The following is a 24,780-nucleotide window of genomic DNA, read 5'->3' as shown; positions in this document are numbered from 1 at the left end:
TTTATTCCTATCATAGTCCACATCTTTACATAATTTATAACAATCCTCAAATGTTCAATTCATTACATACTACTTTCTTACCCCCAAGTCGTCATTGTTTAGGAATGCCTCTTTCGTGGCCAACCAGCTGTCCACTTGATCAGCCTGAGCACGGAACTGCTGCAGTTCAAGTGCCTGGTTCAGTTTCTGACGTCTGTCATCCCAAGCAGCTCCAAGAGTCCGACGTAATTCTTCCAGGTGTGCTAAACTATTCTCAACATCTGCTCCCAATGCTATGCCACTCTCTTTCAAAGCACGGAATGTTTCTTGACGGCCATCTATTTCTGCCTGCAAATTTCATAAAATAAGATCAGTGTCATTTAAATGGATGACTATCAACTCAAGAAAACAAAAGCAATGACTCTCACAGCATACATTCGAGTAGAGTAACAGTTACATGTGTGTATTTTATCTTGTGGACAAATTCCTTGGAGTCAACTCAACTACATGCAGAGAGGCTAGCATATTCACCAGATATCCTATTACTGTCATTAATGGTTGAACCACTGTTTCTTTGTTAGAGGCCTTTATTAGGCTGGCAAGGGCGATGGCGCCATACAGCACTGCTGGTTGTATGATGAAGATCCAGGAAGGAGGATGTGAGTTGCTGTGGCAACAGTAAGTGTAAAATTCTTTGAGTGTTTATTATCCATAAATATCAAAGCAACAAATAGTGATATCTCTGTTGCACTACAACCATGAATGTCAATGTATTGAAAAGTGAGGTCTAAAATTTTCAACCTTAGTGAGACTAAGTCATATTGCTTTCAGATTTAACTAATTGTTTGTTTAATTACTGATTTAATTTTTTCTTAAAATGATTAAGATGAAATCTAGAAGCACAAACATCCCCCCATAAGATGTGGAAAAAACTGTAAATCAAATAGTCACGCTGACATAAACAAAGATGTTGTCTTAGTGTCATATTAAATAAGTAATATTTGTTTTTCAATAATAATGTTGCACATACTGACCTAGTCCATTCCCAAAATGTTACATTTGTTTACTATGGAAAACAGTTTTCTACCAGTTGCAATTCTGGTATGATGTATAAATTTATGGTGCTAATTACTTTTCCGTGGTTACCACTTGTATGGAGAACTGACTGGAGGGATTGCAAGATGGATTAGATAGGCTTGTTGAAAGTAGCTACTAACAGAAGTAATTTCGTGTTGTGGATTTAACTCACAGCACACAGCTGGCTCCATGTGTTTTTGTACCATGGCTTCCAAGTGAAGTTCAGGGAAATGAGATGCACTAGCAGAAAGAGTCCTGTGCATTGAATGTGATGAGACTCTCAACAAATCTGTATGTCTAAGTTTAACACCATAGTTCAGAAATGCTTTATGTAATGGTTGTTTGGAATAAAATTCATTAGAGCTCATAAGTTTAAGCTACAAAAATGATGGACACACCAAATTAAAGAGCTTGGCAAAGCACATCTAGGCATTTACGTGATGCATTTTATATACATTAATTAAAAATGAATTATTGTTAAATACAATACAGTCACACTTAACAGTTACGAAGCTAGTGCTTGTGAACATTTAGAAACACACTATACCTCAGTGTATTTAGGATAGTGATTTTAATTTATTTATTTATATTTTTACCAGTAATTAATTAATGTATCAGTTAATTGGCTGTCATTTGAATTTGATTAGTATTAAATAAAAATAACTGCACCAGTGAAAATAGGAAACTGTTCCCCTTGAAGATGAATTGCATATTTTAGGTAAAATCTACTTAGCTATAAAAATGGCAATGTAGCTTATTAGTTTTTCCAATATAAAAGGACAGTTGCTACTCACTATATAGCAGAGATGCTGAGTCACAGATAGGCACAAGTGAGTGAGTGAGTGTGTGTGTGTGGGGGGGGGGGGGGTGTATTTTTGACAAAGGCCTTGCTGGCTGAAGTTATTTTGTGAGAATCTTTTTGTTGTGCCTATCTGCAACTCAGCATCTCCACTATATGGTGAGTAGCAACTAGTATTGTTACATTCCATCCTGAATTTTCCACTGCTTTATTAGTTTTTCCTTAATATTAGCTAAACAAATTTGTATTAAGACCTTCTTAATCAACATGCCAAAGCAATTCTGGCAATATAAATGAATAACATGTCACAAAAAGATTATAGGAGTTGGATGTGTGGACCAGTATCTAATGCTGTGGTCCATTCAATGCAATGTCTACATTATTCTCCATGGCATTTCAGCAGCTGCTCAGCTATCAAGTGTGAGTTGTGTCCATTTTAGTGCATCCAGCAGCTGTTGTAATTTCACATGCAGTTGAACTTAAAAATACATTTTGTGGGTTTGGCAATTTGATTTTATGCTTGCATCGTGGGTTTACAAAAATTGATTGTGGTCTGTGCAGCAGAGCTGGGCTTAGCCAAATTTTAGATGAGTAAGAGCTACAGCCAAGACATAGAATTACTCAGTGGAAGGTTTAATATGTTCACTTTGGAGTGAGCACCTGGTTGGTTTGAAGTACTGCACACTATGGACATCTTGGTTTCTAGGCTTTGACCACTGTTAAACTTGTCTTTGATGTGAACTGTATTGGAAGTAATCCCATAATAAATGCATTAAAGTTCTCATTGTTAGTAAGTAGTTAGCTACTTAATTGAAGTGATATGGAATGTGTTAGTTTATAATATATGTAAACATGATTATCTTTAACATTAACAAATATTTATTTATTTTTTATATTTTTTATTTATTTATTTATTTATTTTTTTTTTTTACAGTCCTACTCATGCAACTACACTATAAAGCTTTTTAACACACTACCACCTTTTAGATAAAATCTGTCTTCAGACTTGAAGAAGTTGTAAAGAAGAAAAGATTTTAGTTTAGATTTAAATTTTGCTTTGCTAGCTGTCAGAAATTTTATGTTTTTCAGCAAATGATCAAAACATTTTGTTGCTACATAATGGAATCCTTTTTGACCCAGTTATAACTTTAATGAAGGTGTAATAAAAGTCACTCTTAGTTTCTAGTGTTGTAGGTATGGAAACCACCATTCTTCTCAAACTGTGATGGATTACTTATGACAAATTCCATCAGCAAATACCTTGATGAGGTAACTAAAAGGTGACTGGATGAATACCAAATAATATTCTTACAGCCAACTTTTGTGCAATCAATATTTTCTTTCTAAATGAGGAAATACCCCAGAAAATTATTCCATAAAACATTATTGAATGGAAATATGCAAAATACACTAGCACGCTCATTTGTCTGATTCCAACATCAGCAGTTATACAAAAAAAAAAAGTATGTGAACTGAAATGTTTGAGCAGTTCAGTAATAGGCTTCTTTCAGTTTTCATCAATAAGCACACCAAAAATATGGACTATGCTACCACATTTCCTGACTAATGTTCATGTGCAGTATTAATTGTCAATGTGACTATTTCTCATATAGAACTAAATATGGTGTGTATTTTCTCAAATTTTAGAGTGAGTCCATTTTCAGAAAACCATTTAATCACCCTTTGAAAATATCATTAAAAATTTCTTGTGTGTAGGTCTTTTTAATGAGATTTATTACAACACTAGTATTGTCTGAAGAAAGAAGAAATTCTGTATGATTAACGCTAAATGGAAGGTCATACACATATATCAGCAATAGGAAGGCTTTGATTTTCCTGCAGTAACTAAAACTTTTCCTCCTTCCAACATTGTTTGGATTATACAGCAAAGCTTTTTGTGTTGTGTTCATTCGTTATGTTTCAAATCAGTTGTTTGTAAAGACAAGTTTTTCTATGAGAGTAACATGATCTACACAACCAGACAACTTGTCAAGTTCACAAAAATAACGACTGGTGATATTTTATTATTTAAGGCTTGTAGCACTTGGTGAGTGAATGAATAAATAAATAACAATCTCAGTTGAGCAACCCTTCTGGACATGCTTACTAAATTGTTTCTACTCAAATGTGAGACTACTATTGAGTACATTAATTTTTTGAAAAAAAAAAAAAAAAAAAAACGACATCAATAAGGGAACTGGACAACAATAACAATTAAAGTTTTCTTGTCATCTTTCTTATTAAGAGATTTAACAATGGTATATTTCAATTTACTCATAAAAATTCCATTTCCGAGTGTTGCATTACACAGGTCACTTAAGGATATTACGAGTACTTACAAGTTAGAACAACTCTTCAGGATTCTGTTTCAAATTTCATCACCACCACAGGAGCTACTGATTCTTAGAGATTTTCTAATTTGATTAATTTCAGTGAAGGACACTGGTGCTACTCCTAACTGCTAAAAGTTTTGTGTAAAAATGAACCATTTAATCCTATTTTTGATGCTACATTTAGAAAGTCACTGCGAAAAAATATTCACAACTTGCAAAATATCAGTCACAACATTGTCATTTAGTTTATCTGTTACTGTATCTTCCACACTCACTAGTTGTCCTGTCACTTGTTTCACTGTAACCCATGCTCTTTATCTTATTATCTGCTTTATTAATTTCTGCATGATACACTCATTTCTGGACTTAACTGCCGTTTCTTAAAATATAACAGTAATTTTTGTAGAATGCAAATAATTTCAGAACTTGACTTGTTTTGGTCTTATTGAATACATTTAATTTTACAGTAGCATCTCTTTCCACATACACTACCCAATGGAAAGTATCTGGACACCTCTGTGTAATGTGGAATTGACAACTAGCTGCACAAGATGTGGACCCACCAGTATAAAATGAAGTAGGGAACATTGTGTTGTTAGCAGAGAAGCAGTTACAGCAGAATGAGTTGGCCACAAGAGCTCAGCTACTTCAAATGTGAACTACTCATTGGATGTTACCTGAATCACAAATCTATCATGGTTATTTCAGCCCATCTAAAACTGTCCATGTTGACTGTTGGTGATGTGACTGAAGTGTAAATGCAGAAGAACGACCACAACTAAACCAAGACCAGGAAGACCTCATGTATTGGTGGACAGGGACCATTGGGCATTGTGGAGGGTGGTTGTAAAAAAAAATTGCATTAAATTAGCAAATGTTATCACTCATGACCTCCACAGAGCTGCTAGCAGATCATATATCACAATGAATGTGCATAGGGAGTTAAGAGAATGAGGTAAAATAGTAAGCACCTCCTCATAAGCCACACATTTCTGTAGTCAATGCTAAGTGACATTAGAAATGGTGTAAAGAGAGAGACTACTGGACAGTGGACGACTGGAAACAGTTCAGAGATGACAATCGTTCGTATCAGAATTATTCAGGCACTGCCATAATGCACTATCTGTGAGGCAGTGCTAGTGGAAAATAACATTCCTGCAATGGACTGCCTGGCTTGCCCAGAGTCCCTATCTGAATCTAATGGAACACGTTTGGAATATGTTTGAACATCAACTTCATTTAAGACCCCAACATCAATACCTTCTCTGGTTTCAGCCCTTGAGGAAGAACAGGCTGACATTCCCCCACAGATATTCACTGAAGACTTCATAATCTACAACTCCATGGGAGAGCCTCAACTGTTACTTTACTCACATCCCTGCTGCAATTGCCCCAATGAAACACCGACCAACAGTCCTGACACATTTCTCCCACACTGACTATTCACGGGAGTCAGTCATCAAACCTAACACTAATTAGCTAAGCCACAGCTACAAACATCATCACTGCCAATGCTGCCGCCATGCATTTACAATTTGCAGTGGCTGCCTCTGCCAAGGATGATGTAAGACCCTGTACCACCCACCTGATGTTATGACATCCTGACAACACTGCAGTACAGCTGGTGATGACTGGCTTTGAGTGGACTGCTCTGGGCAGTTTTCTCCACATTACCGCTACCTCACTGGTTTGACTGGTGTCAAGAAACATGACTCCAGCTCGTGCAATATTGCTGTCCAATCAACGCCAGTAGTGAGGATCATAGTGTATTGGTGGGTGACTGTTGCCAGTACTTGCAACCAGTGCTTTCCCTCTCTGTATCCTTAATAACCGGTAGTTGCTAGATGTAGTTGGGTGAGAAATTTACCACATAAGAGATGCTTCATCATATTCCGAATCAGGTTGCACAGTTGTGCGAAGATGACTTTAGTTTGACTCACAAACAGAACAAGTTGAGGACATCCAGAAGAGTGGAATCCCCATCACCACTTCATCTATCTGCCCTACTATTGTCCTTTGCTGTGTCTGCTTTGCTCAGACTGACTTGTGAGAGGGGGGGGGGGGGGGTGGAAAGGGGCCCAAGGATGAAAATTGAGTTTTTCTTGAGAATTTGAGCACTAGAGTGACCTTGGGTAAGTGGTCAGTGAACCAATTCTTGAGTCCAGTAGAGTTAAAACTGACAGACAATGTGCAAGATTACAATGCATTATGAGAACCTGTCACATGTAAACTTCTGGCGGTACAGAAGCTAGACTGCATGAATGCTGTCAATCAAAAGTACTAATAAGCTCCAGAGGGAACTACTTAACTAACATCTCTATAGGGCATGGGAAAGGGCACAAGGAATTTATGGACTATGTTCACAACGACAATAAGAAAATGTACACCATATAGCTGCAGCCACACCAGCCGCACCACACTGTGCTGCACAAAACAAACAAAAAGAGGTTTCGTGCAGTGTGGCATGTCTGGTGTGGACATCAAACCGTGCCTCTCTGTACAAAAACAAACAAGTTCTATGCAGTTTTGGTTCATCAAAGGGAATGGTTCATTGATGTGCAGCTGCAGCTGGATAGTGTTTCTCATTTTCCATTGTTATTGATGCGCAGACGTGCATGCATACACACTGGAACATTGTGGCACACCTAAAAAGACCCTGCTTCATTCTGTGCTGCTCTGTGCTGGTCCACACTGCTCTGCACCACATGTTTTTGTGTGGCACAGCCAGTGTGGACACAGCTTATCAGAGAGCACAGAAGTGGGTGAGGTAGGACATGCAGTCACGAGAGTCAAGAAATGTGTTCAAATCCAAAATGACATGCTACCACTGTTGCTGGCCAGGTCTTACAGGTCAGGATCGCAATGTGCCACTGTGTGAGAATTAAGGCCAAATGGCTACCAAGAGAGATAATGTAGAGAACAGCAAAGGCTGACATGAGCTAGACCACACAGCAACATGCATGTATGAAACAAATGCTTAAGTGCTGGAACCACTGGGCAGTGCTTCTGGTAAACACAGCCACTGGTCAGCAGTGTGCAATGGCACTTACAAACTTTTGTGTAACCCATATAATAGTGGAGTAGAAAGGGAAATGTTTATTCGAAACAGGGTGCACAAGTGTCAGTTGTTAGTTACTGGTTCCTTAGGTCTGGTAGTATGGGTCTGCCTTTCTGTACTTTAAGCAGAGTAGGAGGAAATGTTGCCATAAGCACAATAGGAGGAAATGTTGTAAGCTCAGTGGGGTCAGGCCATCACAACTCCCAGTTCTGGATGAAAGTACCTCCTCGAGTAGGCAGCAATTACGATACTATTCTTTGTTTAGATTTCCTAGCTTTGGATTTTGAGATAATCTACTTAAAGTAGCACATTATAGAGCCTGATGTGGTTTCAATCCTCATGGGGTCACAGCAGAAGATAACAAACTGATTTGATATTCATTGGACTGTTGCCTGTAAACATGTGCCACGTCAGTGCTCTTGGAAGAGAGCTGCAGTGGTGATGTTGTTCCCAGGTAGTGATTTGCGATGAATGAAAAAACTGAGATTCGAGCAGTGATTATGTACTTCTTAAAGAAAGGTATGAAAGCAAAGGACATTCATGCCGATTTCCAGAATACGCTGGGGGACTCTGCTTCTTCATATTCAACTGTTGCCAAGTAGACAAATGAATTTAAATTTGGTCAGGAGTGCTTAGATGATGACCCGCGCAGGGGTCGGCCAAGATGTGTCACTATTCCAGAAATCATTGCAAAAGTGCACAAAATGGTCATGGAGGATCACTGACTGAAAATGTGTGAAACTGCTCATGGTTGCCAGATGTCATCTGAAAGGGTATATCACATTTTAACTGAAGAACTACAAATGAAAAAAAATTATCTGCAAGATGGCTGCCGCCATCAAGACAATGCGCATCCGCACACATGCCATCATCATGGCAAAATTACAGGAACTAAGGTATGAATTGTTGCCACACCTGCCTTATTCACCTGATACAGTTCCATCAGACTTCCATCAGTATTAGAAAGGTATTAGAGATGACAGACAATTTTCTCCTGTCCTCATTCTCACTCTGGGTGGGATATTTTCACTGGGAATTTGTCAGTCTTTCTGTTTCATTTTCTATTATTCAGTACGTCATTTCTTAGAAATATCACTCTGAACAGATCAATTGCCTTTCTCCAACAACACTTTAGAAACTTCCTAGCAAACTGATCCTGACTGACCGTCCACATTCTGTCCCATTTTATAACATACAAAATTTCTTATGCTTAATGGATCGTTGTTTCTCCCACTTGCCCTTCTCTCCCTAGCTAACCAAGTAGGTAGCTTTATCTCTCAGAGACTAATACTACACATCAATTTTTTCATACCGGTAGTTCTGTCAGCCTAATCATATTCATAGTTTTGGCATTGAGCAATCTGATTAGCGTTCGACATATCACACTTTTTTTTGGAAACATTCTAGTGTGTAACGCAACTGACTTTCTGGTTTCTGTTAACATCACTGTAAATCCTATTAAGAATTTCTGAGAACAGTTGTTCCATCGGCCTCTTCATAAACTGTGGAACATGTTACTACAACTTTTAGTAAGCAGCTAAGGCAATGTCTTGTAACAGCGTGGAAAGATATCACAATCAAAGTCACCACTGTACAATTTTACAGGAGAAGAAGTCACAGGATAACAGAATTTTTCTGAACTACTGAAGGGGTATGTTCAACTTTCCCATGGCACAAGAGGCCCAACTTCATTTCAGAAGAATAAACAATACCTGTTCCCACAGTATAACCCATGTTGCTGATACCTTGGGAGGCAAGAACATTTTCTAGGGCTGGATCTAAGGGTACTTGTGAGATGCTCTCAGATGATAGCTTTTACATAATACACCATGAGACTTGCACATTGCATAGCAGGACAAACTAGAAAATATTTTTAACAATTTCAAGTGTTTTAAAATTCCTGCTGAACAATTTAAATCAATTAGTTTCCCCATGTTCAGAGAGTGCTGATTTTGCAGCTGTATGTTCTATTAACGAAAATCTGCTCCAGTTGCTACTAAGTACTTTATTAAGTCCATGATCAGTTTCAGCCTTTATATCAGGCCATTTTAACTGCAGTACAAAAGCATTTGTGTTTCTCTACAGTACAAAATCCCACAAAATGGACAGATTTAAATGCCAAAACCATTCACTGACTTCATAAAGTTCTTATTGGTGGGTGGAGCTACTTTGCAGTCATTAATTTAAATATATTCATTTACTCTCTACACATTCCTATGGTCTTGCAACATCACACTACCTATGTTACCAAACAGAAATTTTTTTTTATAAAAAGAATGGTATGTTGGGCTCCTTATAAGCAGTCAAGCAAAGTAAATCTAGCTGCAAATGGGTCAACAGAAAATTCATTTTTGTCTTTATTAGCCACAAAATATCGTCAACATTACCAAAATTTTACCTAATTCGACATATTAATAAAATTTATTTTGCTTACCTTTCTTTCATGGTGTAATTCAAGCATAGCCTCTGCTTCAGCAATTGTGGCTGGCAGCTCTGACGAATCTATACGTTTAATCGTATCAGCAACCCACAGTTCAAGTTCATGCAAATCTGCATGAAATTTGTGTAATGTGTGAGCAGCAGATAATGCTTTCCGTCTCTGATGAGCAAGCTGCTGAAGAGCACGCCAGCTTTCTGCCAACTCGGCCAATTTGCCACGAATGTCTGGATGTTTTTGCATCAAGCGGCGTGCTTCATGCTCATGATCCTACAACACAAACAAGAATTTACAACACTGCATAATTTACTTGACATTCACACTTAATTTATATTTTATTTTTCAGCTAAGATTCAGCTCCATGTGAATCACAGATTTTTCCAGTTTTACTGCAACATACGCACAGGTTGTGGCTTGTGATGGCTAAATAGCAATAAAAAACACGTGACTTAACAACCCTCCAAATTTTGGAGAATTTCAAAACTATTACCTTGAAAAGAGAGTTGTATGGTCTTCTGCATTTGGAATGATATAGTCACAAACGCACTGGCCTGTGGCTGTTACAACGATGAAATAAGGATAGGAAAAAAAAAAAAAAAAATTCTGCATACTACACGGTAGCAGATACACATGAACGATAAAGTCAAACAAAAAGTTTTGAATCTAGAGGTTCCTTCAATAAGCATAAAAGAAGACCGGGCTTTAAGAAAAATGATTATTCAAGGATTAGGTAACAAAGTCACCCAGGAGAATGTGCCAAAAGCAACATTGTAGCACATAACTAGCAAGCCAAATATGACATACTAAAAACTGGTAATTTTTAAAATCTGAAGCTACAACTGTCAGAGATGCATGGTACTGTCACATTAATGTGAACATCACCTATGTTCAAAATGCAATAAAAACACACAGACAGCAGGTGGTGGGTGGCAGCACTAGCACTGGAGGGTAAACAAAGCATGTTGGGGGGTAGGGGATGTGGAAAACTGTGCAGTCACTTTTGTAATGCAGAAATGGAGCGACTTATCTGATGTCCAAAAGGACATGATCATTGGCTTTCAGGCCCAGAGTGGAAGCATTTCTGGAAAGCTAAGTTTGTAAACTGTTCTTTTGCTACTGTGTTTAAAGTCTACTGCGCATGGCAAAATGGCGCTACCCAAAACCAGTGCTGACGTAACTGTTGTGCACCACACACCATAGATGACAGAGGTGAATGATGGCTGAAGAGATGTGTGTGGGTGAATAGACGAGCAGCTGACCACTCAGATGAACCAAGAGGTTACCAACAGTGTCTCATAAATGACCATTCAGTGAACACTGCTGCATATGGGCCTCCACAGCAGGCACCTGGTCCATGCATCCAAGCTGACAGCTGTTCATCAGCAATGATGGCTGGAATTTGCACACCAGAACTGCAAATGGACTTCCAATGAGACTTCATCTTTACATATGACTCATGTCTAATGCACCATGAGACAGATGAGCAGTGGGGTGCATGGTGTGAAGCGTCTGAAAGCAAACACCCTGAAACAATTGTCAGAAGGATCCAGGCTGAAGGAGTGTTTGTGTAGCATTCCCTGGAAGATATCATCATTCTGGAAGGCACAATGGATCAACAAAAGTCTGCATTTATACTAGGAGACAATGTCCACCCTTACGTACATTTGTTTTTCCTCAGCACAATGGCATCTACCAGAAGGAAAATGCAACATGTGACACAGCTTGCAGTGTAAATGCATAGTTCAAAGAGCACCAGGATGGGTTTACCATACTCCCTAAATTTAAACCCAATCAAGAATCTGGGGGACTACCTCAATCAGAGGAGGTAGGAGGAGGATATTGGTGTTTAACGTCCCATCGACAACGAGGTCATTAGAGACGGAGCACAAGCTCGGATTAGGGAAGGATGGGAAAGGAAGTCGGCCGTGCCCTTTCAAAGGAACCATCCCGGCATTTGCCTGGTGTGATCTAGGGAAATCACGGAAAACCTAAATCAGGATGGCCGAACGTGGGATTGAACTGTCGTTCTCCCGAATGCGAGTCCAGTGTGCTAACCACTGCGCCACCTCGCTCGGTACCTCAATCGGACACACACACACACACACTTCTCTCTCTCTCTCTCTCTCTCTCTCTCTCTCTCCCTAATTCAGTTTTGTTTATGTACCTGTTGCCAGTTAAGTGCTTCATTTATATGGTAAGTAGTAACCATCACTGCCTCCATTATTCAGGTGGGACAGGGAAGGACAAACAGTACCTGTGTGCACAGATGATATAAAAGTGTGTGGCAACAAAGCAAAAGAAATTATGTTTCTGCTACTTGCTCTCTCTTACTACCTATTTTTGTTAGATATGTTAACACTCATTCAGTCAGCTGGTCATGAAAAGTGCAGTTACAGAGATTGTCACAGTGATTGAAAATTATTGGTAATCACAGTTGGAGGGATTCCCTTCGTGAAGAACAGGATGTTAAACTGGTATTATCTCTTTAGAATGGTTATGAAGAACTAATGGGGGGAAAGGAAATTGTGCTGTCCTCGTTCTCTTAAAAATCAACATAGCATATTAATAAGTGAGGAAAATATTATAGGCACAGCTACCAGTCATGAACAAAACAAAAGTGTTAATTAAGACATTGCAGGAACACTTAATTTATATCCAAATGAATCATCAATATTCAGAATACAGTGTGCTAAGATAATGTATCTAAGGCAGCATATCAATCCTCTTCTCCATTCCTAGCCAGGACACCGATACCAACTCTCCAGTCCAATAGCAAACACTATGCAGAACAGTTACACAAAACAATGTGGATATTAATTAATAGTATATAATGAATACATGATTGTACCAAGCATGATCAGCATCTAGTGGTAGAGATATCAGTGTTGTAACATAGTGTTTAATTTTGTGCTAAAATAATCCTTTGGCTCATAAAATTTTGCTACCAATGGGAATCATTGTGAAATTGTGCATAAAAGCTACTAATCACAAGAAGCTACATATTATTCTAACAGAGCATCCAAAAAAAAAAATACTCCACTAAAATTGAGAACGGAATGCTTTAAAGCAACTGAAGCAAAAATTATTCACAACTGTTACTTGAATTTCTGCAACAATTGCCGGAAACTGTATCTTACATACACTATGTGATCAAAAATATCACCACACCGGGCTGAAAATGACTTACAAGTTCTTGGTGCCCTCTATCGCTAATGCTGGAATTAAATATGGTGTTGGTCCACCCTTAGCCTTGATGACTCTCGCAGGCATAAGTTCAATCAGGTGCTGGAAGGTTTCTTGGGGAATGACAGACCATTCTTCACGGAGTGCTGCACTGAGGAGAGGTATCATTGTCGGTCGGTGAGGCCTGGCACGAAGTCGGCGTTCCTAAACATCCCAAAGGTGTTCTGTAGGATTCAGGTCAGGACTGTGTGCAGGTCAGGACTGTGTGCAGGCCAGTCCATTACAGGGATGTTACTGTTGTGTAACCACTCCGCCACAGGTGCTCAATCATGTTGAAAGATGCAATCGCCATCCCCGAATTGCTCTTAAACAGTGGGAAGCAAGAAGGTGCTTAAAACATCAATGTAGGCCTGTGCTGTGGTAGTGTCACACAAAACAACAAGCGGTGGAAGCCCCCGTCATGAAAAACACGGCCACACCATAACACTACCGCCTCCGAATTTTATTGCTGGCACTGGCACTACACACACTGGCAGATAACATTCACCGGGCATTCACCATACGCACACCCTGCCACTGGATTGCCAAATTGTGTACTGTGATTTGTCACTCCACACAACGTTTTTCCACTGTTCAATCATCCAATGTTTATGCTCCTTACAACAAGTGATGTGTCATTTGGCATTAACTGGTGTGATGTGTGGCTTATGAGCAGCCGCTCAACCATGAAATCCAAGTTTTCTCACCTACTGCCTAACTGTCATAGTACTTGCAGTGGGTACAGATGCAGTTTGGAATTCCTTTGTGATGGTCTGGATAAATGTCTGCCTGTTACACATTATGACCCTCTTCAACTGTCAGCGGTCTCTGTCAATCAACAGACACGGTGTGCTCATACGCTTTTGTGCTGTACATGTCCCATCACATTTCCACTTTACTATCACATTGGAAACAGTGGATGAAGGGATGTTTAGGAGTGTGGAAATCTTGCATACAGACATATGACACAAGTGACACCCAATCACCTGACCATGTTCAATGTCCATAAGTTCCATGGAGTGCCCCATTCTGCTCTTTCATGATGTCTCTCTTTCATGATGTCTAATGACTACTAAGGTTGCTGATATGGAGTACCTGGCATTAGGTGCCAGCACATTGCACCAAATAGGAAAAACGTATGTTTTTAGGGGTGTCTGGATACTTTTGATCACATACTGTATAAATAATAGTTCATCATCATTTATGGAAGTATATTACTTTACACAATGTTAACGGCCTTTGAGTAACACATTGGGTACAAAATTTAGCACGTACCTTCAGCTTGTCTTCAATAGCAATCATATCCCTTTCAAGTTCTTCGTGTTTCCTCTGCAACTGCTCTACAGCTGATAGATCACGTCCTACATCCTCTGAGCTCATTGCAACTGCCTTTTCTGCAACTCTCTGACTTGTATCATCCACATCACGATTGAATGCATGTACTTCCAGAGCTCCAGCTAATTTTTCCCTATATTTACTCAAAGAACCCTGTAGAGCACGCCATCTGAGACAAGGAAGAAGTTCCCCATTATGATCATACTTTTACTTGCTACTTCAAATCCAATAAATTAATTCCAGTGAGAATATTATATTTCTTTTATTCCTATATGCCAAAATGGCAGTAATATTTTATACAACATCTGTATCAAGCTAGATAATTGCTACATTATAAAATAGATAAATGATATGTTATAAAATGTTTGTAAATAGTGTGATGAACAAAAAAAATCCCAAATTTTAGCTGAAAATCTTACTTGCTGTTCAAGTCATCTCGGCGCTGGTGTACGCTACGAGTATCACTACGACCTTGCCTAATCAGCTTTTCTGCCAGAACATTGATCGACTTCATACGAGAGTCATCAACTCGCATATCTGAATCAACATCATCAAGTTTACGTTGAAGCTCCAAGCAGTGCTCATAGTCACGGCCAGTGTCACCAGCTTGAACCATCATTTCCTACAGATGTAACAAAAGAAGGGGAAAAAACATAAATGAACCAAGAATACAAAATGCATTGTAAACAACAAAGAGAAAATACAGAGACAGAAAATATACAAAGGTTTAGCATTAGATACCAAGTATTTTGGTTTTCATTTCTTTGTGTTTCCTCTCCATTGCACAATCATCATCCTGTTTTGAGACACTTAGTTCTCAATGTTCTCTTTTCCATCTCTCTTTTCTTGGTCACATGTTCTACTGAATACTTACATCTGGCAACTTCACACAGGTAATAAGAAAATATCGCATCCACATATGCATACACCAATATACACATATTGTGTGTGTGTGTGTGTGTGTGTGTGTGTGTGTGTGTGTGTGTGTGTGTCCCAACCGCTCTTTTTAGTGTCAGTAACTCTGAAGAAAATTTTCATCATTATTATAAGTGCAAGAAATTCCTTCCAATTTAGTACCAGTCAGAGCAAAATTTTTTAATAAAATTGTAAGACTGTTGTGAATATGACCACTAATGGAGTTTCCCCACAATCACTGAAAACCTCGATAACAATTGCTTTTCACAAGAAAGAAGACAAGTACAAAACTAACAACTTTTGACCAATCTCTCTCCTCCAAATTGTGTCCAGTTTAATTAATAGTGTGGTGTCTGCACCTGCACTCCTACTGAATGGCAACTGCAACATACCCGTGTCTCACAAGTGGCCCAGCCTCAGGCATGATCCATTTCCTGCACAGATGCCTACAAGCCAGCACAACAGTAACAGTTCTAGGTAGTGGTATAAATCAGCTTGTTATTACCAGGAAATCAGGATGCTACTACTGCAGGCACTATTCTTGCCACGTGCCAGCATTCCAAGTCATGATAGAAGGCACAGCCATTGTAGGACTATATCTCTTCACACGTAACATACTTGGAAATAATTCGTGCTGTATACCTCCATCTTGGTAGTATTTAGCCCAGCACGTGGCCTCCAAGAAGCCATTCATCAACAGGAACTGCATCACACAGTTGCATCAAATGCTCCACAGTTACTCAATTGGAGTTACTCTCGGCCAACACTGATCTCTGCTGATCTGACAAATCCTCCTCTCAGTGGAGACTGATTCACTGATATAGGCCTTTAACTCCACCTCACTGTTAGGGCTCCATCACACAAGTTCAATGGAGTTATCAGCTTGGCGATATCTCCTCTAGTAACTCCCTAGGTAGTTACATTCTAAGTGGTATGTCTTCCTGTAACCCTCACAGTCTGCACAGTTGCCTGATAGTGTTATTTCTTCCTGTAACAGTACACTCAGCAAATGTGTTGTTACTTCTAGTCTACTTGACTGTTGTTTTATCTGTATGTGCCAAATCCCAACATAACAGATTGGAGACAAGGATGCTAATTCCTGTTGCTTCCCCACGGTGCAGCATGACAGGCATTTCCCAAGGACAACAATGCTTTGGGCAACAGACTGGTGATGAGGGTACAACTCTTCCTGTCAGTGTCCATTTCTGTCATTAGCAACACCATTTCATATTTTGCAACATCCCTTTCTGTCATTGGTGACACAGTTCTCGATATTGTTATGTCCATTGTCATTGTTACCACCTATAGTTACCAATTTCTTTGCATTGTTACTCATCTCTTTAACAGATAAGCAACAATTATCTCAATCTCATGACATACCAGGTTTAGTGACAACATGCTATATTTTTGCCCTCCGTCAAGCTCAAAGTTGTTTCTACTTGCTGATTAGGTCTGCCAACTTTGCCAATATGGCTCTAGTGCCCAACCTTTTTGGTTCTTATCCTGTCATTAGTATAAGGCTTTCCATTTTGCCTTTGGTTCCATCTCTCATTTTCTGCCCTGGACTTAATGTGACCTCTATTATATCATGCCTTTTCTGTATGGTCTTGCCTGATACTCGGGCCTTTTTCTAATTTCTGGGTGAGAGGACTATAGTATGTACCAGCAGCATTGAGCCCCATCTGCCGCCCAACCACCACACTCCTCCACCATCTGATGCTGCTTCCTGCTGCATCTGCATGTTGCAGCCACAGTAGGCCTTCTTCTGAGGATGGCCTTGCTCGAGATGTCTGTTCCCCATGGGACTCCAGTTCCATTCTACTGCAGTGAACCTCATCTGTTGCCTGGTCTCCGCCCTCCTCCATCCACACCTGACGATGCTGCAACAGTCACTCTGTCCATTTGATGGGGTGAGGCAGTGATGGGCGACATCCTTCTTGAGGGCACTGATAACTGTCTGGCAGCACCACCACTGGCCCCATGTAACCAACCTATCTGTGTCTCCAGGGTTTTCTGGGCTCCAAGGAGCAACCACCTTCGGTGCGCCACTCCTCCTCCTGCCAGCCTCCTTGGCTCAATGCAACCCTCCATTCACCATTATTTATCCAAGGCCTACATTTCCTTTCCATGATCTTATGCATAATCCAGTGGCAAGCACTCAACATATCAATCTTTCAAGTGCTCTGCCTCTTCCTGCAGTGCTGCTCTCTACACTGGATTCTCTGGCAGTTTTGTGCTCAATGGATTCTTCCACTGCTCTGTCCTTTTCCATTTCCATGTTCGTTCCTTGCCACTCTACACCAACAGTCCTGATGCAATGACCTATCTTTAATCTGTTTATTGTTTCAGTCATGCCATTCTTGCACCACCCACACTGTTTGCCATTGCTAGTGCGACATCTGCATGGAAACATCTCTCATCCTTGGGTGACAGTTCTGGGGTCTGGACTGCAGTGGTTAATTCCTCTCCAGCCACAAGTAGTCACCTACATGACCCAGGGAAGGCACTGCTCCCTTTGGGGTCACCTATCAATGCTGCTCCTTTCAGAATCTGGTGGGCTCCACCGTCTCTCTCCGTGTGGGAGTGACTGAGTACAGGCTCTGCGGCAAAAACTCAATGGCTTTGACATATCTTTCTCCAAATGGGAATGGACTGAGTGAGGTGGTGCTGTGGGTAGCACACTGGACCTGCATTCAGGAGGATGACAGTTCAAACCCGTGTCCGGCCATCCTGATTTAGGTTTTCCACGATTTCCCTTAATCGCTTCAGGCAAATGCTGCGATGGTTCCATTCACAGGGAATAACCAGTTTCCTTCCCCATCTTTCCCCAATCCTCTGGGACCAATAATCTCACCATTTGGATCTTCCAGCTGCTTGCAAGGTGGCTCTACCACCTTTCTCACAAGGAATATGAGATGCAGTGTCCACATCTGTAATACGACCAGACAGCAACCATTGCACAGTCTCATCTCATGGGTGGTCTAGCCTCAGGTAACATCCACATTCTACCAAGACCTGCACACCAGTTCAGTAATAACAGTTACAGGTAACAAGCCAGCACAACAACAACAATTACAACAGAACTTGCTATCGCCAGGAACTCTGGACGCTATCACTGTAGGCACTATTCTTGTCACCTAACAGTGTTCCAAACATCAACAGGAAGTGCTATTTCCCTCTACAAGTCATGTTCCTGGAAATAGCCCACGCTCTGCATTGGCAGTACCTAGGCTGGCGCACAGCCTCTGAGAAGTTAGTCAACATCGGGAGTTATGCCAGGCTATTGTACAGACTGTCCCACCATTCCCATTCAGAATAACTTCCAACCAGTGTGACCTCTGCTGATCTGATGAATCCTGCTCTTGGTCAAGATAGAGGATATATTTGATTTGGTGCTTCTTCAAAAGCCAACCAATTTGAGAGAGATACCATCAACATAGGTGAGAAAATCATTCTCATCCATTTCTCAATTACTTCTGACTGCTCACACTATTTAACCCAAGTGAATGGAAATAGTTCTCATAGTCCCTATACTCTGCATGCATGCGCATTTCAGGCCAACTACCATTTAAACTGATTTCCAACAGAAGCTGAGGATGATAAACATCTGTCTAAAAGAAAGATTAAGCTTTTACAATAATTTCTCTCTTTCAGAAGGCAAAACATTTCTGTAAAGTAGTCTAATTATCTATTACAAGTTGTATGTTCTAACATATAACACTCCTGATCACTGAAAATATACTGTACATCAATGCAGTAATTCAATAAATGAATAAATACTGTTATACTGTTCAACTGTTATACAACAAATTCGAACCCAGAAACAAAATTTATTCCTGTACTTCAGATACTTCATTAAATATATTACCTTGTCTCTTATCCACGACTCAATCTTTTCCACTTGGTTGTTGAACTCCAAAATATCTTGGGCTTCTTCCAACCCTTGACCATGATTATTTGAGTCTTTCAAAAGCTGACGCCATGCTGCGAGCAGATGTTCAAGCTGGGAACGAATTTCACGTGATGCTTTGTGTTTCTTCGCAAGCAGCATTTCACCTGATTGTAAGAAAACCTGTTATGTATTTCTAACTCACATCATAGTTGTTATTCATTGTAATTAACTATTAACATGTGGAACTTTTTTCTTGGACATCAAATGGCAAAATTCTGAGTCATGTATTACAAAGAGTCTTTCAAAACCACTCTGTTGCATCATAACCGCAAAACACAATGAAGCTGATGGGCAAATATTTATTTTATTTATTTATTTTTTTGCTGCCAAAGCAAACAATTTACTTCTGGTAGTAGCTCAAGCACAATATCTAGCTGTGTTATGTTAATTTGAGTTCTTTCCAATTTGGTAAATAGAGACAGCTTACATCTATTACCTACAGCAATTATGCAATAAACATAGATTATGAACAAGTTTCCCTACCAGACAGTAGCACTGTGTCACTAGTAACAACTTTGAACTTTCACTTCCTGAAGAGATATTCTTTAAATACAAAAACATCTTTGAAACTGCTAAGGGTAGATAACAACTGTGATTCCACAATGTCTTACATATTATTTCCTGAAAGACAACATATATTTCCATGTAAAAACTCTCTTTTGTCTGCAATAGGTAATTTAAGAGCAAGAAAGATTCATTAATTACATCTTGGTGAGGGTTAAGGGAAACAGCCATTTAGACAGACATTCATGCCATTCAGCTGTTAGCACTATGAGGGGATTTCAAAATAAAAGTTACACATTATTATGGCACACCAAGTAATTTTTATTTAATGCTGCAGTACGCTTCTCAGATACTTTACAATATTTTTCAATACAGACCCCAAGTCTCTATAAACAACTGTCTGAACATTCTTTCAATCATTCAGTTCCTCAACAAAATACATCCGCTCCTTGGTTATGGAGCCATGCAATGACCACTATGTGAATGTCCTCATCACTCAATAATCTATCCACCCTCCCCACCCCCCACCCCGTGCAAGAACACCTTGGTAAAAAGATGGAAACCACTTGATGCAAGATCTTCCTTCAGGATCATCATCGCCCACATATGTGCAGCCTTCATCACAATGTTGCATCATTTCACTATGACTGGATGCAACATTGCATTTGGTCCCTACACCACCAGAATTTCATAGTGAATCTTTGTGAAATTTAGACAGTTTTCCCATAAGACTTGTTCTGTCCCAGATGCTTCAATTTTTGAGTACACTTCCAGTTGCCTCATCAGTTCAGTCTCACACTGTGATGCACCTGCTATCCATACTGTTTCCAGAATTTATGTCTGCAGGAAATCCAGAACATCTACTCTGATGTGCCACTCTTGTTGCACAATGGTTTTGTTATGAGATCGAATGTGTAATTTACTTTCTGAAGTCACTATGTGTGTGATCATAAACAAAAAAGGATTGCTCACTAACCCATACTGCAGACAGCATGCAAAGTCAAAGTTTGTTACTGTTTTGATTAAATGGGTTGTGGTTCAGAGGAACATAGGAAAAGTGCTAAACATCAATATTGACTTGAGTTTCTTGGTAGAATGTGAGCATCATGGGAAACAGCACATTTATTCCTGTCTATGAGATTCAGAAGCACCTAGGCTTTAGCCAATACTGCAGCAAGCATCTCTCGCAAGAGATTTATCACTTTCCACACTTGTAACTAAACTGTTTGGTGGTTGTTTGGTTTTTTTGTTGGAGTTAAAGGACTAGACAGTGAGGTCACAAGACCCTAGATCGAGAGGTAATTTATCTGGAGTTAGCGACATCCGCCACAAATTTGATCAAATTAGAGTATGCAGGAGTGATAAAAATGAGGCCTTGAAAGCAATATTGATGCCATAGCTGAGATATAATTTAAAGAGAAGTGAAAGTAGTTTGGTCAGACCAGTACACAGATCAGAGCAGATGAGGCTCATCTATGTCAGGAGAGAGTTTTGAGCAGCACCTCCCCACCAACCCAATTAAAGGCAAAGACAATTGGAGTGTAAAGAATGCCTTCTAACCAAGAGATGCATATTAAAAAATTGAGAAGGATAAAAAAGTAATGGGCATCAGCCAGACCAACAATAATAAAACAAGGTGAGAGAAATAATCAGGTCAGTATAGATGTGTGGGGCCATGTGTGTGTCACCTGGAACTGTGGACGTGACAGAGGCAATCTCTCCCACAGCCATCCCTACCCCAGTCAATTACAGTCAAAACATTAAAGAGGGAAACAGCATCCTTATTCATCACTGTGATCAGCTGGCTGGCAAATGAGGTAGGATAGTGGGTCCCCCAGATCCAGCACATAATGGGAGATGCCCCAACCCCAACCACCCTGCCCCCACCCCTTATGTAGTTTAAAATGTTATATCTGAGAATAAATACCACTTTCACAGAGAAAAGAGAGAACCAGTTTCACTGTCCACAAGCTGTATGTCAGTATCAGAGGCAAAGAAAGTGAACACCGTGCTTTGCATCGAAAGCCAGGATGAGGGGCATTAAATCAGGATCTAATGACTGTAAGCCTTTGCAACCAGAACAGGGTGGTGGTTTATTACATAAAACGCAACTATGGGTTAATCTGGTATGATCAATGAGGAGGGCATATAGGACAGTGGATTCATTCCAGGAGGATTTCCATTTAGCAGTGGTCTCCCTCATAGTGCAGAGGTTATCAAAGGGAGCAGTAGCCCTCCAGATGATGTTCCACCTTTGAGTGAGGAGAGGTCTTATTTTCACCTGCAAAGGCATACCTGGGATCATCAGAATGAATATTGGGCATGTAATTGCTTCTCTAGCCAAACTGTCTGGCAATTCATTCCCTGGGATATCCACATGACTTAAGAGATCCATGTACAGACAACTAAGCAGGCAGTTTGACTCAAGTCAAAGATAAAGTCATGAATGACAGATATCATGAAGTGACAAGATAACATCAATCAATAACCTGGAGACTGCTTGTCGTGTCACACTACACATTAAAACATGACTGAGGAAGAACTGTTTAGTAAAAATATAGGGCTCTATTAACGGCTATCAACTCTGCCACAAAAAACTTTACACATTCCTAGTAACAATTTTTATTCCTGATTGGTGGGAGATTTAAAAGCATATCCACTCCCATCCTTGGTTTTAAAGCCATCACTGCAAATGATGGTAGTTCCCTGATAAACCTGAAGATCTGAGAGGAACAGACACTGGAAGTCCATGGGAATGAATGAAACTTTCGGTCCTAATAGATCATCCTAATTCATGGTCTGGGTACTAAACAAGGATGCATGTGCAGGAAATCACAGGGAATACATTCACAGGATGTTAGGTCAGATCCTGGAAGAGAGCCTCTTGGTACATTCCAATGGTAATCCCACACAAGGGAAGACCCCGACCTCAGCAAGGAATAGTCTGGTCTGTGGCACTAGTCTTGAAGGAAACAAAATCCAAGTGACGGGGACCCAAATAGAGTTTTGCATCATGATGGGCCATGGTGTGATGATAGAAATACATGATTTGAGTTTATGCAGCAGACAATTGGAAGCGGAAGCAATTCAAGTGGTACCTTGGAGCTGGTGTTCAGCCAAGGCTTTATACTGGGACCTACACTAAATGCAAATGTTGTCAACATACAGTGTAGGGGTAGTGGTCCAACATATGTCACCAGCCCATTGATGACAATGAGGAAGAGTGGAACACATTGCATGGAGTCTTGTGGGATGTTCTTTTGGAGCTCAGCAATGTACCAACTCTAATTCAAAACTATCTGAGGAATACAAACCAATGAACTGAAATGTGTAGGAACCTCGAATGCCCCAGTCATGGAGGGTAAGTAAAATGTGATGGCGTCAAGCAGTGTCATATACCTATAGAGATCAAAAAAGACCACAATTTGGTATTGGAGTTTAGAGAGAGCCTGTCAGATTGTTGTTCCCAACCCAACCAGATGGTGGTCAGCTGTGGTTTCTCAGCCATATTGTACAAAGACAGACTTACAGAATTTTGCTGTTGTTGTTGTTGTTGTTGTTGTTCTGGCATGTGGACAGCAATATTCATTGGGGATCCATTGGATCATCGTGTTGAGGATGTCCTGGTTAGAATGAGGGAGCCAGGAGGACAGATCACAACACAGTATCACTGTGTCACATGTGGAAGTGGGACAATTCCAACATACATCAGTTCAGAGTCCAACAGTGTAGGAGGGCATCTAGTGCCTCCTGGATCACTGCAGTAGCCTTCTTCTGCTTCTCCTACTCCTTCTTATTCTTATTGCAAGGTCTTATCTGCTGTGAGTGCAGGAACAGAAAAAGAATGGGCAGCCCTGGGACACACAGTCTGTGGCTTCTTCAGCCACTGGCTGGTGTTGGGGCTCAATCTGTGGATTTCCCTTGAGAGGGTTCCTGAGAGAGAACCCTGTTACCAGTATAGACTGGATGAGAAAGCTGCTGCTCCAGCTGGATGTGAGGAGTGGTTCCTGAAGATTGTGGTGCAAGAACCATGAGAATGGAGAGCCTATCACCCCCATCGTCGAGCTTATTTGCGCAACTGCTTGGTGTCAATGTCCTGGGACTAAATACACCTAGTACTGCTGATGATCTGGCCACAGAGTTTCCAAAAATGACACACAATCTGTGACCTTCAGTTCCTGAATTTTGCATTCCTTGAGTAGGTTAGCACACTTCAGAATTTGAGGAGGGTGGTCATTGCCACAAATGACATAGGCAATTGGTAGTGTAAATGGTAAGATTTTGTGAAGTGGTCGCCACTGTCTCCACAAATGTATGTACACTAGGAAGCCATATCCCAAAATGCTGGCATTTGAAACACCACATCAGGGGTGAGAAACATGGAGTTACCCATCAAAACAGTCGCACATGATTTTGACGTTTCCTGGAAGTGAATGCGCCTCAAAAGCAAGGGTGAATGCACTGGTGTCTACCTTGTTGCCTAGTGGGCATTTTTTCAGGGATGTAATAGTAACAGACACATCACCAAGTTGTTTGCAAATGAATAATGCTCAGGACTGAGCAGCATTCCTTGTCTTAAGATGGAATCGCATTGCAATTTGTTAAGGGAAGAGTGTTCACCAAATGTGTTTGCAATATTCTCCACAAGAAACAATAGTTTAGTAGAGACAAAGAACTCCATCTGTCTAGATGGTAAACAAAGACCTGTGAAAATAACTATCCACAAATTGCTCCACTTTATTTTGCTCCTATGGTGTGGCTAGAAGGGAAAGCTTCCATGGTCTTAATGATCAGCACTAAATTACGGTCAGTCTGAAGAGAATGCCAGGCCTTTCAACCACAGACAGATAATTTCGGTCACTTAATGATGCCAAATAACTGCCATGATGCTGCCTACCAAAGGAGGGCTCTCCCAATGGGCTACACTCAGTCAGAGAAAAAGGGCACCAGTGCCTGGAGCCCTGGTGCCCCCTCAGCATGCATGGAGAGGTGACATTTTGATCCTCCACAGTGTGACCCTGCATGGTCTGGGTGCTAGCATCATATGGGTACCTGATGACCCTCCACTGACTGTCATGCTGGGTAGTGGAAGACCTTCCCCACATGGCATGCATAAACTGTAAAAAAAATGTGAAAGGTGAAGGACAAACCCAGATGAAGGGGTCGAAT

General features: G+C 40.4%; 1 protein-coding gene across 1 annotated transcript in view; it reads right to left on the bottom strand.

The window, feature by feature from the left end:
• Positions 1 to 24,780, bottom strand: part of LOC126185174 (spectrin beta chain, non-erythrocytic 2) — a 315,568-nt gene that overhangs the window by 78,943 nt on the left and 211,845 nt on the right. Inside the window, exons 41-45 of the mRNA XM_049928020.1 lie at positions 19,024 to 19,211; positions 14,660 to 14,862; positions 14,181 to 14,409; positions 9,681 to 9,953; positions 82 to 327 (exon numbers count right to left, since the gene is read on the bottom strand). Coding sequence (XP_049783977.1) covers positions 82 to 327; positions 9,681 to 9,953; positions 14,181 to 14,409; positions 14,660 to 14,862; positions 19,024 to 19,211 — 1,139 coding nt within the window. The remainder of the gene's footprint in view (positions 1 to 81; positions 328 to 9,680; positions 9,954 to 14,180; positions 14,410 to 14,659; positions 14,863 to 19,023; positions 19,212 to 24,780) is intronic.

Source organism: Schistocerca cancellata, chromosome 4, assembly GCF_023864275.1.
Source record: "Schistocerca cancellata isolate TAMUIC-IGC-003103 chromosome 4, iqSchCanc2.1, whole genome shotgun sequence".
In the NCBI taxonomy this organism is placed as follows: domain Eukaryota; kingdom Metazoa; phylum Arthropoda; class Insecta; order Orthoptera; family Acrididae; genus Schistocerca; species Schistocerca cancellata.
The sequence above is the reverse complement of the archived record's forward strand: the minus strand, read 5'-3'. Positions and strand labels throughout refer to the sequence as shown.